Source organism: Neltuma alba, unplaced genomic scaffold, assembly GCF_004799145.2.
Source record: "Neltuma alba isolate B1F8T4 unplaced genomic scaffold, ASM479914v2 tig00010500_pilon, whole genome shotgun sequence".
NCBI classification, from domain to species: Eukaryota; Viridiplantae; Streptophyta; class Magnoliopsida; order Fabales; family Fabaceae; genus Neltuma; species Neltuma alba.
Genome location: NW_021635378.1, coordinates 506291 through 525186, shown reverse-complemented (window position 1 = coordinate 525186; position 18896 = coordinate 506291). Strand labels below are relative to the sequence as shown.

Below are 18896 nucleotides of genomic sequence, written 5' to 3'. Positions count from 1 at the left end.
GCAAGCTGCGTTACTGAAATTGTAAAAATCCCCAAAAAAATAGTTACTGGCCACCGATGGCCGGTCGGCTGACAGAGCTCTGGTGATGGCAACCCACATGAACTTCGGCAGCTATCACTGGAACTAGAGCTCTGGTGATTGGCCAGCTGGTGAAGGTGCTTGTTTTTTTTTTAATTTAAAATAAAGGACAGTATAGTTATCTTGGCAAATTTGTAAATCCTAATTTGGTCACTTATAATTGGACTGAAATTTTGTTTATTAAGTGACCATTTGGAGATTTTGAAATTTAAGAATCATTTTTTTACCAATTTTTTAAAATTGTTTTTGCCAACATTAGGATCACGCTGTATTGATTAAATAAGCCATTGTAATAACCAATAGCAATTTTACATGGTTGTCGGTTTGGGAACCCAAAAAAACAAAAAAGAAAAAAAAAAGAGGCAATGAGGAGGAAGGACTTGTTTTGGAATGATTTATAAATAATTTTTTAAATATGATTTACAGAATATGAAATAAATACATTAAATACATTAGAAGAGTTTTTTTCACAGTATTGTGTGAAAGTGTTTATAAATACTTTTTTGTAATGTTGATCCACCGAGGCACTCCGCTTGATTGTTCCCGTTTCAGTTTCAACGTTCAATTAATACCCGGCCATAAAAAAGTGCCTCGAGCTCTGACTTATCTCTATCGCGTCTCTTCTCTTCCATTCCGATTCTAATCTGTTCCCGTCTCTTTTGCTTCTTCTCTCATGGCTGAACAGAGTTCCAAATCCGTTTACGACTTCACTGTCAAGGTTATCAGTCTTTTCCCTTCCTTTCTCCTTCTTCCTTGCTTCAAAATTTACTGTGGGTTTTCTTCAATTTTTCTTTGTTCTTAATTGAAGAGCTGATTTGACTGAGAAACATTCATGGGTAGAAGTAGGACTAGCTCATAGAATTGATATGCCGTGCCGTAGGAACCTACAACTTAATTAGATAATACGCCAATGGATCTTTTATTTCGTAGTTAATATCGAAGCATCTTTTGGGGCTTCTTGTGCCTTTCTTTTTTTGTTTTTATTTTCTTGCCTGTTAATTGTTGTCCTCACCCGGTATCTCCAGGTTCTGCTGAGACTAGCACTGCGGATTTCACTTTCATTTCCTTTTCTTATTTCTTGTTTTCTTTTTATAGCATGATTTGGATCCAGGGCTTGCTCGTTTAGAACTGGTTTGTTTAGGCTTGCTCGTTTAGAACTGGTTTGTTTATGTTTCTTGCAAGATTAATATATTATGGCCTATACCATCTTAATCTAGCCTCGTAATTAGAGGTTGAGTGATGAGTATTGATACAAACCATATATAATAAATCCCACCTTGGCTTTAAAGTTGTATGACCTGATAATAGAACCTACTTGCTTAACCCTAGTCGTTAAACAATTCTAGTTCGCTCAACAAGTTTTTTTTTTAAATATGACAAAGCTAAGTTGCAGATCTGCAGTTCTTTCTTGTTAAAATGACAAACGAATTTTCTTGCAAGTTAGCACCGCGTGATTCGGTGTTTTAGAAATGTTTATTCATATGTAAAAGGAAATAGCACCGCATGATTTTGTACTGATTTTGCAAGTTAGAATAGCATGATAAAGTTAATTTAGTGCTCTCTGAATTCCGCAAATGCAGGTTTGCTTAGTATTTGTGCTGACGTTTTTCTTTCTGCATAATGTTCTATGATCCATAATTGTAGGACATCCGTGGAAATGATGTGAACCTGAGTCAATACAGTGGAAAGGTTCTGCTAATCGTGAATGTTGCTTCACAGTGGTAATTTGATTTAAATTGATTGCTTGTTCATTGTGTAAACTATGTTAATCTGATCTTCCTTTTGAAGAATAAAAAAGGGAAAAAGTCCTTCAGTATGTGTCCACTTTTCAACCTTATTTATGGACTCTGTCTGGGTTGCATCACTGGTTTTACCCCCTTGTATATGAAGTAGAAAGCCATTAGTCTCTCAATCATACAGTTGTGAGATTTATGGCCCACTTTCTCGGTCATCAAGTTTACCCGTTGTTAGGATTTGTAAAATCAACACATGAAATTTATGTTGAAGATTCTTTGTTGTTTCTTTTAATTGATTGTTATTTACAGAACTTTTATATTGTCAATAGAGTCAGTGTCTTATAAGCATATATGTACCTTTTTGTTTCTTATTATGTTTGATGCCAGATGAAGTAGAATGGTATTCTGCTATTGAGTAGAAGCCTTCTTGGTTTATTGGAAACTATTAAACAAGAAAGATTTTTTATGTAACATTTTCAGGATTTTGAGGATTTTACCAAATTGCTCTATCTATTTTCAGTGAACCTTTTCATGGAATAATTCCAAATTAGAAACGTGGAGCTTCATCTAAACCTTTAAGATAGGACCTTGCCAGGTGGATTTAAAGTGAATGTTGGCCTAATGATGTTGGAAAAGCCATAGGGCACGACGCCAAACAGGGAATTAATTTCTTATAAATTAGAAAAAAAATGGAGAGAGAAACACCTATATGCAGTGTCATTGTTAACAGAAATGATTGCTTCTGCTACAGGGAAGACTTACTTTATTGTATTATTGTTATCATGATTCTTTGAGAAGTTTTAATTTTGGCAATATTTACTTGATAATATATCTGGCTATTGTTGCAGTGGACTGACACAAACAAATTACAAAGAATTGAATGTATTGTACGAGAAATACAAGAACCAAGGTCTGTCATTTTGTGAAAGAAAAACCCTCGTGTATTGTCTTTTCAATGAGGTTTTAAAAGTTTGTAACACTAGAACTTGTGAGTTCTGCAGGGTTTGAAATCTTGGCATTTCCATGCAATCAGTTTCTTGGACAAGAACCTGGAACCAATGAAGAAATTCAGGAAGTTGTTTGCACAAGATTCAAAGCTGAATTTCCTATTTTTGATAAGGTAAATGATGTGATATACTTGTAACTGAGGAAAATTATTCTAACATGCAGATGGACTTCAAAAAATTTTGTCTGTTTCGAGTAATAGGAATGCTCGTGTTAGACACAGCATAACATATCTAATTATATTTGGACACTTCAGAACCCCCTCCCCTTTTCCGGGGTAATTTCATGTTTTGTGGGTACACTACTTTGAACTTATATTTAACAAACTATTCATTGTTCTTGAATGATATTGTTTCATATCCAGGCCATTGAGAATGAATATGGAGACAACCTAAAATTTACTATGAATTAAAGGATCAAGTACTTTCTCTTTCCCCCAGAAATGTTCAAATTGTATGAACTTCCTCCATATTTTCAAAAATTAAACTTAGCTCTCTAGCGTAAAAGGATGTGTTGCAATAACCTCCTTTATGGAAAATGATGAATTACAGTTAATTGCCATTGTATATATGTGATCTATATGATATTCGTAAATGTTGAATATGTATTTAGGCATTTTGTAAGGGAAGAGAGAATAATTCTACCCTAAGTTTAATTGCCTAAGGTTGAAGTGAATGGGAAGAATGCAGCGCCACTTTACCAGTTTTTGAAAGAACAGAAAGGGGGACTATTTGGAGATGGGATCAAATGGAACTTCACAAAGTTCTTGGTAGATAAAGAAGGAAAGGTTGTGGAGAGATATGCTCCTACCACCTCACCTCTGAAAATTGAGGTAAGAGAAATTTTTGTAACTTTTCTGAATAGTACGCTGTGTATTTCCCTGAATAGGGTTTACATAACATATAGAGTAAAGAGAATAAACCTAATTAATGTGAATCTGATCACATCCCCTAAAATCCTCCTAAAGATAAGGAAATAATAATAGCCTGATTTTGTCATAATCTGACTGTTAAAAGAGATACAGCTATTTAATTCTAGGAGATTATAGCGGATTAGGTTTAAACTAATCAGTGGGCTTTTGACAGCAGGCCCACTTTCCCACAATTTTAACGGTTTTATTCTATTTAAGATATTAAGGTTGTCCCTATATGCTCCCTGCTAGCTAATATGCTATATATGAATGCCACTTTTTGCAGAAAGACATTGAGAAACTTATTCAGTCATCGTGAGCTTGAGATTTGATTTTATACCATATCCTATGTATAACAGCCAAGAGGTTAGTATTGTAGTCGTCTTGTTCTTGTTGTTCTTTATTCTTATTATTGTTAGTCCAATCACTAAAGGTATGCTGCTACTCCTTACTCTTCTATTTACAAAGCCATACCTATGGGCTTTTAATATAAAAACTTTTACAAATTCATGGAAAATTTATAATTGATGTCCAAAATACGCTTGTCTGTTTTTTTTTTTTTTTTGGGAGAATGGGGCCTCAAGGCCTAAATCAACTAAAACAAACAAGTCAAATAGAAAAAAAGCCTAACAGAGACACCCATAAGACTTAGCCCATGTCCTGCCACATCAGTCCTTTCTCCTCTCTTATTCTATTAGCTACTTTCGGATGAACTGTGAAGAAAAGTTGTCTTCCCTCCTCAAATCTTAGATCCAGACCAATCTTTGCCATTCCATCAGCACAAGCATTCCCACTTCCTCCGCAGCTCGCCCGACCTGGGTTTCCTCTACTAGCTCCATCTGGGTTGATCTTTACCCAACTCTCTTTAGAGCCTGCAACCTACACCACAGATTTCCCCTCTTTGGTACAACTAATCTTTGGCTCTCTTTTTTGGCCTGGAAGATCTCAATAGCAAAACACTAAACACGTTCTACCTGCAAGTCTCCATTTTGATCTCCAAAAACTCGAAGGTTCCTTTGCATCCATAAACACCAACAAGTGACACCAAAGACGAGATTCCAAGGTACACTTCTAACTATGTCCCCTTTCTTCCAATTTTCTTTCAACTAATCTACTAGGTCATTTGTAATTAGCATGCTTAGGGTCGCTATAAGGAAAAAGTCAGTCCTTTTCTTGCAATGGCACAATCTCTTATCACATGTAATACCGTCTCCTATTCCACACAAGCGCTACATGCTCCTGGCCCACCCTATCTCTTGCTCCTTAAACTATTAGTGAGCAGCTTGTCTCTTGCCACAAGCCGGAGAAAACACCGTATTCTTTCAGGTCCTAGCCATTTCCAAACCAGATCCCAAATTGTTGCTTTATCTCCTAAACGATCCCCCCGTAACCTTTAGTATCCAGCCCGCACAAAGTGCTGACCACTACCACCACCACCCCACTATAATTTATCTTCTTGGTCACCCCTCCAAGGAGGCTTAATTGCTTGCAAATGCAAACAAGTTGAGTCAGCTAATACTGATCTCAAAATCTCCCACTTCCAGGTAGGGGTGTTCAATTTGTCCCGTCCCGGTTCCGGTGAGTTCAGGACGGGACGGGACGGGACAAAAAAAAATTCGGGACGGGACAAGTACGGGACAGGACAGTGACCGGGACGGGACGGGACGCGGGACGGGGTTGTCCCGTCCCGTCCCGTCCTGGGATATTTTTTTTTAAAAAAAATATTTATTAATAATTATTATTAGATTATTCAATTTACTTATTAATAATAATTATTATTATTATAGTGATTTTTAACTCTTAAGTTGTAATATTATCTGAACAATATCTCCTTCCTCAATAAAATAATTCATAAAGCCATTATATAGTGTTTCTTTTATCATATTTTTTTTTACAATATTGTTTTTACACCTTTTTTATACTATATAATTGAGTTTTCTACATAATATTTTTTATAATGTTTTTATCTTTAAAAGCCTAACAAAAAATAAGCATTATAACATAAAAAAATTTCATATAAAAAATTATAGTATTTTTTTAAAAAAAAAGGGGAGGGGAATGGGACGTCCCGTCCCGTCCCGTCCCAGTGCCGACAGGACCGGGACAAAACCGGGACGGGACGGGACACGGGACTAAAACCCTGTCCCGTCCCTGTTCATCGGGATGGGACCGGGACGGGCCTGTCTCGGTCTCGTCCCGTCCCGTGAACACCCCTACTTCCAGGTCCCATCTTCATTCACAAGGTTTACTACCACCCAATTCTTCTCCACTTCCTTGCCTCACGTTTTTGCTCCTCCCATAGGGTAAATCCTTTCACAACCCACTGGTCTTTCTAGAAATTTACCTTCTCACCTGATTCAACCCTTCACCATACACCTTTATTCATACGTTCCCAGATACCTTCTATGTCCTTCCACAAAGAGAAAGTATACTGTGGTGTTAGTGGCAGTTTCACCCAAGGGAGGTAAATTGGGTGAGTTATAAAAATCTTGCGAATTAAAAAACAGTAAGCTAGAAAGAAACAGAGAGCGTAAGTTAGAGTGATTTCACCGTAGAGAGTAGATATAGAATTTATAGTGTTTAAGTTTTAACCACTTGACCTACGTCTAGTCCTCAGAACACCTCTGAGTATTTCATTAAGTTCCAAGATTAATTGGGCTCTTGGCGCTGCAGTACAACAATTGATTTGCTTAATCACTCGCCCTTACTACCCATAAGGTTACAGACTCACTCAAGAGTCCACACTCTTGAGTTTCACTTAGAAAGTAATTAAGGATAATATGTAGAGCTCTCTCACAGAGCAAATAGATGAGAAACATTGAAATTCAGTACAAATAAGAACAAAGTATTAAATGCAACAGTAAGTTATTTGCAGAACATAGCTCGTGTATTCAATCTATGCATTCAATGCTTCTTCGCGCCTTTTATAGTTAAGGAAGTTTAATAACCATTAAACGGAAGAGTTTCTAGCCGTTGAGAGTTCAGTTGTGTGTTTTTCTAGTTGCAACGGTTTTCGCCATTAATGCTTCTGACATGATAGTTTACATGCTACTAAACAACCGTTGGATAACCATTGAGTTCTTCTTCGTAATCTGTAATAATACTTCAATCTTATAAGTTTTTATTGCAGAGTAAAACTTAGGAGCACAACTGATCAAATGATAAAAATGAACATTTATAGTTTGAAAGTGGAATCAATCAATTACTAAATGGGTTGAACAAGAACTAGACATCCTTGATCGAAGTAATGATCGATGACTGGTTGATCGATCAAATTATCGATTAATCAAATAGAAAGAATTTGAAACAGGCAAATTTATTTATCAATCAAGTTATGGATTGATAACTTATCGATCAGGTAATTGATAAAAGAAAATAGTGACTTCAAAAAAACATGTAGAGGAAAGGCTCAAGGTCACTTTTGATTTTGAATTCCTTAAAATAGAGAATTAAGATAAAGAAGAAGGTTGAGAAAAGCTCGAAGGGAAATAATCAATATATTTTGAGAATCACGGTAACTTGTTGATATTTAACTGGAAAGAGTCAATAATCGATCAAGTGATCGAAAACTGCTTGATCGATCGAGCTATCAATAAAGCAAAGTGAGATAGAAATATATTTTCAAGGAACAATGATTGAGTACTTTATCGGTAAATGAATGATGGAAGACTTGATTGATAAAAGAAATTTAACAAAATTTTTCAAAGGGCACAAAACCAATGATGATCGATTAATGTTTGATCGAGTGATAGATAAAATATAACAGAGAGACTTAGTTCTGAAATGCTAGGAAAAAGTTTGATTGATCACGTTATGTGTAAACAAAACAGTCAGATATATGGGTGATTGATCATTTCATTGATAAATAGATTATCGATCTAGTGATCGAAAAACCATAACTTGGAAGGTAGAGCGAGATAGCGATGATTGATCATTTGACTGATAAATCACTGATCGATAAATCAACCAGATAACAACCTTGAACACAGACGTATTGAGTGGGTTATTAAGCAATGTTCGATCATATTATTAATCGATAAATGATGAGAGAAACAGACTATAACTAAAGTGAAAGAGCTTTACCATTTATCTGTCTTCTTAGTGATGACTTATTTATCGATCCAGTGATTGATAAATACTTACCAAAATTGTGTCCATTATCTGATAGTTGTTCAATCATTAGATTATCAATAAATTGATCGATAATTTTATGTAGACTTTTATACAAAACAGTGTTAACAATGATCAATCAATTGATTGATCAATACATATAAACTAATTTATCTATCAAGTTATCGATTAACATTTTTGCTAAGTTACTCGTTTACACAGGGAATTTATCTGACAAGTGATCGATAAACCTTTGATCGATCGAGTGATCGATCAACTTACCAAAACACAGATTACTCAATTTGTTATCATCAAAACCTTAAATCTAACATTCTCTTCTTATTTGATGATGACAAAACACAAGTGTAAGATAAATTAGATTTTATTAGATAAAATTTAAACTACATCAGGAATTTAACAGAATCATATGACAGATAACAGTATTCATCAGTAAATATAAAAAAATGACATGTCAGAATTCAAATGATAACCTAGAATTCAGATTACATAACAAAAATATATGAAAAACAAAAATAACAAAAATCAACAAAGTTAAACAACTAGACAAACAACTAAACAGATTCATTCTCTCTTTTTTTGTTAGCATCAAAAGGTGGGGAAGGCAAGGTGATTGAGATGGGAAGAGGAGGAAACTGAGTAAATGGAGAGACAGTTTGAGGAATGGATGGAAGTAGCATAGAGGGAGTAGACTGAGGGACTGTGATAAGGGCTAAGGTAGGAGGAAGAGTGGGAGAGGTAGAAGGTATAGATGGTGAAGTAGAAATGGGAGAAGTGGATATAGATGAAGTAGGTGGTTCTGGTTGAGGTTGAGAAGGAGAAGGAGATGAAGGGTGTGAAAGCAGGTCTTCAAAACTGAAGGAAGTGCTTGGTGCAGAAAAATTGTTGCAGAGAGAGGCCATCATCCCTTTTAGATCTCTGATTTCTCTTTCACCATGATCAAACCTCTGTGAGATTTCTTTTTCCAAAACTATCATGGCTCGGTAATGAAGCTCCAAAATTTTGGAAAGACCATCAAATTTCTTGTCAGATATTTCCCCATAGTCTTTGGTTGTGGCATATAATCTTTTCTCAAATTCTTGTACTTCAGTTTGGAAAATATTTCGAATAGACTGCCATAAAATGAGGGACCTGAGGTTTGAGAGGACTTTGCAGAAGATTCAGCTTCATCTTGCCCCTTTGAAGCACTTGTCATTGGCTGTTTTGCTTTCTCCTTTCTTGCCAATTTCTAGGAAGATCGAAAGGGTACAAGAATCTTCATCTTGTTGAGTTGGTTAACTCCAAATGCAGGAACTTTTACTTTAACTTCCCCAGGCTCAAATAGTGCAATATTGTGTGCTTGAAGGAAGTATGTTACTAGCTGAGGATAGGGGATGGGAGTGGATTTGGATTTGTTGAGGATAAAATCCTTCATCTCATTATAAATCAAGGCTCCAATATTGATCTTCTCCCCACTGATTATCCTAGTTAACAATAGGTAGTCATCTTAATTTAGGTGGGAGAAACTGCCAGACTTATTCATCATGCTCCTCGAATAAATGTAGTGGATTATTCTATAATAATCACACTTGTTTCGGTGGGAAGTTCAGTTCTCTTGGGTAATTATCACTCTGTATCAAAATCTTATATGCTTTTATGTCATTCATATCCCCTCCTCTGACACATTCAGGATTTCCCAGTAGCTCATTTATCTTGGCAGAAGTGAGGCTAATGGTTCTGCCTCTGAGTTGTGTTGTGAGATAATTATTCACCAAATTATCTTCGTCATCATATTCTTCCACAAATTCCATATTGCAGTAAAATCTCTTAACCACTTCAGGACAATATTCACCGCCAATACGCAGCCAGTTGGAATAGTGCTCCAGAGGGTTACTCAAATCTAATTTGATTTTCTCATTCTTTTTCAAACTATCCAAATCTGCCACGACCACAAGACAAAACTTGAGTTGCAAAATTAGCTTTGAATCTCCCTTGGTTTATGTCCTTTTCTAGATTTCCAGTAAGAAATTCAGATGGTTCAGAAAGGATACCTTGGCTAGGGGCTTGGTGTGACGGACCCTCACTTGCTTTCTGTTTCCTCTGTCTTGGTTGCTTGGGGATAGGAACTCGTAATGCAACCTCCACAGCTTTCTGAACTGAAGCTTCCTCATCAGATTTTGTTTCAGACTCTGGTGTAACCATTGGTAGCTTGGATTTTGACTTTGACCGTGGAGATTTTCTCAGAGGAGTGAGTTGCTCTTTGGTCTAACTTTCATGAATCTTCAATACTCCTCCCTTCTTTGATGGTTCTTCTCTCACTTTCAGTATGTATCTTTTCTTTGTAGTGTCTCGAGACTGGGTTTGTTTTTCGATGCTTTTCTCTTGGCCGACATTCGGTTGCTTAACTCTCACCATTCTTGTTGTACCGAGGGATTCTGAGGATTTGATTGGTGAAAAGAGTGTTTGAAGGGTGCGGTGGAGAATGAGGATGCTTCAGGAGTGATTTCGAGTGGAAAGGAACAGTAATTTAATAGAATAGCGAGTTTTGGACCGTTGTGTAGGAACAGGGGAACAGCTTATCGAGTTAGAGTTGCGATAACTGACGGGAGTTAGAAGGCGTACCTGGCTTGTTTTATCGATCATTTGATCGATTAACAATTTATTGATCAGTTTTTCGATAATTCTTACCCATTTGCTGGACTTGACTGTGATCCTATGCTGCTGTTGATCGATAATTGAGTGATTGATCAGCTTATCGATAACATTTCTTCCATCTTTTTCTTTTGCTTCATATTCCTCGTTTATCAATTAGTTGATCGATAAATTAACCCTTCTTTACAGCATGATTATCGATGTCTTCATCGATCATTCTATACTCTGTTTACCTCTGTTTTTCTTCAATGAAATAGAGCTTCCTACAAAATAAATTTTTATATACTTCGATGCTTAAGTTAATCTTTTAATCATCAAAACATTAAATCTAAAGACTCAAATTAGAGAGATAATGAGATTTCTTAATGCTCATTGGGATTTACCATTTCCAATTCTCTTCTGAAATAGTTGAACTTTTGTTGATCGAGAGGCTTCGTGAAAATGTTTGCTATTTGATATTTGGTGGAGATGAATTCTACTTTTACATCTTTCTTTTAAACATGATCCCGAATGAAATGATGTCGAACGTCAATATGCTTAGTTCAGGCATGATGAACTAGATTCCTGGACAGGCTTATTGCACTCGTGTTGTCACACAGAATTGGAATCTCCTTCAAGTTGATTCCCAAATCTTGGTAGTTGTTTTAGCCATAGAATCTAAGCACAACAGCTGACTGTGGCAACGTATTCTGATTTAGTAGAAGATATTGCCACAGTATTCTGTTTTTTGCTTGACCACGAGACAAGACATCCTATGAGGAATTGACATTGACTACTGGTACTTTTTTTGTCTGTCTTGTAACCTCCATGATCTGCATCTGAGTATCTCATTAGATATTTTGTTTCCTTTTTCGAATACCAGATTTCCAGATTTTGTGTTCCGACAAGTTATTTGAGGATTCTCTTGACGGCTTCTTTGTGTGATTTCTTGGGGTTGATTGATATCCTACACACATTCTCACACTAAATTTAATATCTAGTTTGCTTGTTGTGAGATAGAGTAATGGCTCAATCTTTCCTCTATACTTGGTTAGATTCACGTCCTTGCCCTTCTCGTTTGTGTCCAGTGAAATGGTTGAGCTCATAGGAGTTTTTACATTTTTTGTATTTTCTAATCCATATTTCTTTAGTAATTTCTTGAGATACTTTGTCTGGGATATGAATATATCATTTTTCTTTTGCTTGATTTGCAATCCCAGAAAGAAGTATAGAGTCTACTATGCCTCTTTCAAAACCTTTTTCTATCAGAAAATTGTTAAAGCGTTCGTACTAAGCTCTAGGAGTTTGTTTTAAACCATATAAAGCCTTTTTCAGTTTGTAAACATGATCAGGGAAGTTTGAGTCTTCGAAACTAGGAGGCTGTTCAATAAAAACTTTTTCTAAAATATAACTGTTCAAAAATGCATTTTTAACATCCTCTTGATATAATTTGAAATCTTTTATGCAAGCAAAGACTAAGAGTACTCGTATAGCTTCCAATCTAGCTACTGGAGCATATATTTCCTCATAATCAATACCTTCTTCCTGATTATGCCCTTTAGCTACTAATCTAGCTTTGTTCCTGACGATTGGCGCAGATTCATCGAGCTTATTTTTAAATACCTATTTGGTGCCTATGACCGGATTATCATTAGGTCTGGGTACCAATTCCCAAACTTGATTCCTCTCAAATTGGTTCAGTTCTTCCTGCATTGCAACTATCTAAAATTCATCGGATAGAGCTTCGTCAACATTGGTTGGTTCAATATGTGAGATGAATGCAGAGAAGCGCACTTCAGTGAACACTTGTCTCCGGATTCCTTTATTGACTTCACTAGTGACTTGTTTCAGAGGATGGTTTCTATTATGCCTCCAAGTCTAAGGCTATTCTAAGTTTTCTTGTGAAAGCGGTACATTTGAATCATTTTTGTTTTCTAAAAATTCTTCTGAAGGTACTTTATTTGAAGATTTGTTTAAATTCAATTTTTGAAAATCTTGAACGATCTCAACATCATCATCTAGAGGTTTTGAAATCGGCTCAGTTTCAGCAAACACATGTATTAACTCTTCAATTGTGAAAGTGCTTTTGTTGAAAAATGTATAAGCTTTATTGCGATTAGAGTAACCGAGAAATAAACCTTCATCAGCTTTAAGATCGAATTTACTGAGATTCTCTTTGTTGTTGTTGTGGATATAACACTTACTCCGGAAGATCTTCAAGATGTGCCAGGTCAGGCTTTCTTCCTTTGTATAGCTCATATGAAGTTTTTCTGAACAGTGTTCTAATGTAAGCTCTATTGGAGATGTAGCAAGCCATGCTTATTGTTTCGGCCCAAAACACTTGTGAAATCCCTTTCTCATTTAGCACTGCTCTTGCCATTTCCGTGAGCACTTTGTTCTTTCGTTCAACAACTCCATTTTGTTGAGGAGTTCTTAGTGCTGAGAAGTTGTGATCAATCCCATGCTCGTGACAGTAATCCACGAATTTGTTCTCGAATTCTCCTCCATCATCAGATCTGATTGACACAATAGAAATACGTTTATCATTTTGGACCTTTTTGGCAAAAACATTGAATGCATTAAACGTCTCATCTTTAGAGGAAAGAAACAGAGTCCAGGTGAATCTCGAATAGTCATCAACTATCACAAGAGTATATAGATTTCCACCGAAACTTTTGACCCTTAACGGACTAACCAAATCCATATGAAGCATTTGGAGTGGCTTTTCGATTGAGACTGTCTTCTTTGATTTACAGGAGGATTTTATTTGTTTACCCTTCTGACAAGTATCGCAAATAATATTATGTTCGTACTGAATTTTCAGTAAACCAACAACCAAGTCCCTCTTTGTTAATTTTGAAAGTTGATTCATGTTAACATGTGCAAGACGTCTATGCCAAACCCTACTTTCCTTTTTTTTGCTAATAAAATAGTTTACAAAAAGTTTTGAATTAATTTGAAGAGTATAACAATTATCATACCTTGGAGCTTTCAGCTTTACATTCAATTCTTCCTTCTTCAATGGCAAGTCATCTTAGCTTTACATTCAATTATTCTTCTTCAGTGGCAAGTCATCTTTGCTTATTACTAAGCATTCCTTTGAATCGAAGATCACCTAGTTGTTTTTGTCAGTACTCTGATTGACATTGCGCAGATTGTGACAAGCCTTCTACGTAGTACAAATCTTCAACTTTCATCCCTTTGTCACTTCTTATTTCTCGGGTTCCAGCAATTCTTCCAGATTGATTGCTACCAAAGCTTATTTTGCCTCCTTCTCTTGGTTTGAGTGATGTGAATTTCTCAGTGTCACCCATCATATGTCTGGAGCACCCACTGTCGATGTACCACTTGTTTGTTCTGGATGCTTTGAGACATACCTGCAACAAGACAATCATGTTTTAGGTCCCTATATCTTCTTGGGTCTTTTTTTATTAGTATAGATTGTCCTAGGCATATAAGTACTTTTGGGCACCCATTTTAAAGTCCTGTAAATTCATTTCTTCTTGTGATAACAAGAATAGGTTGCATGACCTTTACGGCTGCAATAAGAACATATTGCAAAAAGGTTAGAAGAATGAACAGTATTTCTAAAGAAGATAAGATACGACCAACCACTATTTTTCTCCTTTCCTTTCGTCTTGAATAGGATCATATCCTATTCTGGTTTTATCCATTGAACATCGTTGAGGTCTCAGAATCACTTTGAGCATTTCACTGCCCTTAGTGAATTTTTCCAAGGTTCTTGTGAGATCTTCAGCCTTTCTTCTGCTCTGTTCACATTTCGTACATATTGGAGGTGGAACTGTGTTATCTTTTTGCTTCGCTTGCTGTTCCTCCAGAAGCTTTATGTTTTTCTTGGAGCTTACCAACTCCTTTGTAATTCTTACTAATTCTGAATGTAATGCATTGTATTCAAATTGTAATTCATTATAGGAGGGTTCAGAAGTGATTACCTCATCTGTCTCTAAATCTTCATCTTCCTGAGCCACGAGACAGATGTTGGCGATTTCTTCGTTGTCGCTTTCTTCTTCCTTTAAGGAACTATCTCCCCAGATTGACGTGACAAATGCTTTTTTTCTTTCTGAAGTTTTCTTTCTTCTTTTTTTTGTACTTTATCTTGGACAGCTGAGGACATTCTGCTTTGATGTGCCCCGGCTTTTTGCATTTGAAGGAGATGATTGGTTTCTTTGGCTCATTCTGAGATGTGGAGTTTTGATTGAAACCTCCTTTTGGCTTTGTTTTTTTAGAATGTCTTAAACCTTTTGATGATAAGACCCATTTCTTCATCTTTTAGGTTCTCTTTGTTATCATCTTCACTCTCTTTGTCGTGCTAAAGCACGAATGATTGCTTTTGGGAACTTCAATCTCCAAAGTTCATTACAGAGTTCTCTATCTAACCTTCCATACACTCTCTGATAGCTAGGTATGAGTGGTCCCCTCCAAGTACAAGCATTGCCATAAGAACCAACATTCATCAATCCACAATTATTGATTCTTCAAAAAGGCCACAACAGCCTAAATTGATAGGGGTCCCTTTCTTTTCACTTTTGCTTCTAATATAATTAAGATCTCCAATAATCATCCAAGGCTAACTGTTCAGGCCAACAAAGTTACACATCTCCCAAAATTCTCTCTTCTCCCCCTCACGAGGTGCCACATAAGCAAAAGTGATCACCCAATGCTCCTCTTGATCAAAATTGACTTTAAAATGGCTGTACTGGCTTCTTTTTTCCGAACACTCCATTTGAATCCCCCTTGGGTTTCAAGCTACCCATACACCTCCAACAAAGCCAACACCCTCAATTACCTCCACATCCTTGTAACCAAGCTTCTTGAAAAACACATCTGCTCTATTTGCTGGAACTCTAGCTTCCATGAGAACTACAATTTCCGGTCTCCTCAACCAAATCATCATCCTCACATCCCTCTCCACCTCCTTACTACCAACCCCACAGCAATTCTAACATAAAATATTTTTTGACATCATAACAACCTGAAAAGGAGACACTAGCTCAGTCAATCCTCATCAATCCGCTCTCCATTCCCTCAGTGCCTCCCTCCAAACATACCACTAATTCTATCTTTCTTTGCTATCGTCAGTTCCTTATCATGCAGCACATTCACATCAATTTCCTTTAGGCATTTCGTAGAGTTCACCACATCGTGTACCATGTTCTCTGCCCTACCCGCTCTTCCATCCATCAGCACTGGATTCCTCCTCTTAGGGCCTTCAATTATCTCATTTCTTTCCTCCATATTTCTAGTTTGACCCTTCTATTCCTCTGCAATTTCCTCCCACGACTGATTATCCACCACTTTATTCTTTTTACTGTTTTCATAAACTGGAATCAATGCACAAACAGCTTGTTCTTTGTAACCAAGCTTCCTGAAAAATACATATGCTCTACTTGCTAGAACTCTAGTTTCCATGAGAACCACAATCTCCGGTCTCCTCAACCAAATCATCATCCTCACATCCCTCTCCGCCTCCTTACTACCGACCCCATAGCAATTCCAACATAAAATGTCTTTTGACATCATAACAACCTGAAAAGGAGACACCAGGTCAGTTAATCCTCATCAATCCACTCTCCATTCCCTTAGTGCCTCCCTTCAAACATACCACTAATTCTATCTTTCCTTGTTGTCGTCAGTTCCTTATCATGTAGCACATTCACATCAATTTCCTTTAGGCATTCCCTATAGTTCACCACATCGTGTACCATGTTCTCTGCCTTACCCGCTCTTCCATCCATCAGCACTGGATTCCTCCTCTTAGGGCCTTCAATTATCTCATTTTTTCCTCGATATTTCTAGTTTGACCCTTCCATTCCTCTGCAATTTCCTCCCAAGACCGATCATCCACCACTTTATTCTTTTTCCTGTTTTCATAAACTGGAACCAATGCACGAACAACTTGTCCTTTGTTACCCCCCAAACACTTCTTCAACTTCTAACCCGTTGAAACAAGAGCCAGCTAGTCTTTTAGCTCCATTTCACCTTCTATAGCCTTATTTCCACTCCCAAACCTCCTACTTCCCCTTTGTTTCTGACTAGGACCCATGAAGTCGCTCCTCTTATTTCCTCCATATTTCCCTTTGCCTTCCCACTCTTTTTCTTCATGTCCTCTACTTTTTTCCTTACAATCTCTTTCCATATGCCCATACCTACCACAATGAAAGCATAACAGATACAGCCCTTCATATTCAACCTTAAACTCATTTCCTTCCATAATGAAATGTGGCAGAGGAGGCGTCATCAAATCCACCTGAACTCATAACCTTGCAAACTTGCCTCTAGATTCGAAAGATGTGGTGGTGTCCACCTTTATCGTCTTACCAATCTGATCCCCAATAATCTGCAACACCTCTTCCTCATAACACTCGAGTGGCAAATCCGACAAACAGACCCAAACCAAAACATCCTCCAACACTTCGGTCATTGGATTGAAGTTCACTTTCCATTCCCTCAGTCAAATAATGGTCAGCGATCAACCAAGGTCCCTCCCTTCTTGCCCTATGATAGTCTTCCTAGCTAGTGAATTTGACCATAAAAAAATCGTTCTTAAGATCAACCATAGAGATCAACCCATGCTTTGCCCATAGTACCTCTAGTTTTGGCTCTATTGAATGCAAGCTCAATTTCCAACTAAGCAGCTTAACTATCAAACTCTTCTCGACAAGTTTCCACAGTTTCCTCTTCCCCTCTTCTGAGATCTTAATCTCCAGAATCAGTAGTGAGCCCTTAGTATGGTGAATCACAGTGATGCCTAGACCTTCTCGCATGTTTTCTTCCTTATCCCACTCATAATTTCCCATCTCTACATCAACGCCTTACACCATGTTGGCAAACGACACCATCACTTTACTTCCCTCCTCCACTTCACCATTCTTTGCCACACTTCTCATCTTCTTCGTTCTTTGTAACAAATCAGATTCAAGCCGCCCTTAGAGCAAAGGAAAGTCCATTAGCACCAGCACTCTCGAAGAGGAGCTTGCCATTCCGTCTTTTTTCCTCAATTTTTAGATTCTAATATGCTTGCCTCTTTATATTGGCTTCTTTGATCCTGTCTCCCCAATGAGCTACACCTATCAAAAGTAATTTTGAAAAGTTGTTAAACATTGAATTAACTTTAACTAATTTTTTTAATTTTAGGAAAGTAGTTAACGTGGTTTTGTAAAAAGGATTTTTTTTTTTTTTTGGCCTAATGTTTTATAGAAAGGATTGGAGGAAGTATTTTATAGCACCAAAAGAACATAGAACAGCTAAGGTATTCAACTAATTGTGCACAAGTGTAATAGAAATCAAAATATTCATCAGATGGAAGTGCTTGATTCTTCTGTTTGTTTCGACAATGTTACTTGTTACTGCAGCATTATTTAGTTTCTCAATTGTCTTTTGTTTGTTTGTTTTTTTTGTGTGTGTGTGTGTTTTTTTGCCCCAATTTGGGCACATGTTCAACTGTCTTGTCGGCATGATGAAATTCAGACGCTTATAATGGCTCTTAGGTACAGGTTGCCAATGAACAATCTGAGTGGAAAAACAAGTCTAATGTTTTCTTGTGTGGTTCTCAGTTTTGTTCGCAAGTGTCCGAAGAAGGTAGTCAAATGCAAAAAGGGTTTTCTCTATGAAATGCAAGATGTCCATGAGTTGAAAATTGCTGAAGATGAATTATTGTCGAGTCATCTAACAAACGAATGAACAAAAAATCATATTAATAGCATAAAACAGTGCACTATTCATGCTTTATAAGTCAAAATAGTTCACTTTACAGCCAAAAATTTTGCAGGCTGACTAGCTGGTTGGCATCTATGCATCATTAAAAAGACACAAGTCTGTATCAACTAATACTCTTTGGTTGTGTTCTTTGGCGCAGGACACAGAATAAAATCGGCTGGTACTTTCAGAGGATTAGTGACTTGCCTAAGCGTGTAATTTGTGAATGTATACTCGCTGAATAAACGGCTTCAATATTTATTAATGTTGTACCGGATGTGTTTGTATTCCCCTGCTTATCTTTATGGCTTTGGTCAGATTATCATTATGCAGCATATACATGCACATATATTAGATACAGTCTCCGGCAAATTAAATGTACTTGAATGCGTTCTTTTATTTGAGATTACAATACGCACTGCTTAGTGTGCCATATATGCCCTTGTGCACAGGCAACAAATAATTGAGGATCCACTGGATCAAAATAGCAAGTTTGTAAAAGTGTCCAAAATTGTGGGAGTTCGTTTAGAAAGTGAACAAAAGGGGGAAAAAAGCAATCTCAGTCAATGAGGCGTAAATTAACACAATCACAATCTAAAATCTGTATCCATATAATTAAAACCCTTAATAAGCTGCCCCATGTATCATAATTCGGTTTTTATGCTTAGGGTCATTCATTTTATAATCTGGAATATTTTCTTCATTTGGGCATC

The 18896-nt window shown here is 36.8% G+C and overlaps 1 protein-coding gene across 1 annotated transcript; it reads left to right on the top strand.

Moving 5' to 3' along the window:
- The first annotated feature begins 648 nt into the window (after positions 1-648).
- Positions 649-18620, top strand: LOC114756773 (probable phospholipid hydroperoxide glutathione peroxidase). The gene is made up of 7 exons (XM_028945711.1): positions 649-796; positions 1723-1799; positions 2663-2724; positions 2816-2934; positions 3484-3651; positions 4016-4095; positions 18344-18620. Exons 1-6 carry the CDS (start codon positions 752-754, stop codon positions 4046-4048), a joined length of 504 nt encoding a protein of 167 aa, XP_028801544.1. The 5' UTR covers positions 649-751; the 3' UTR covers positions 4049-4095; positions 18344-18620.
- Positions 18621-18896: the final 276 nt, after the last annotated feature.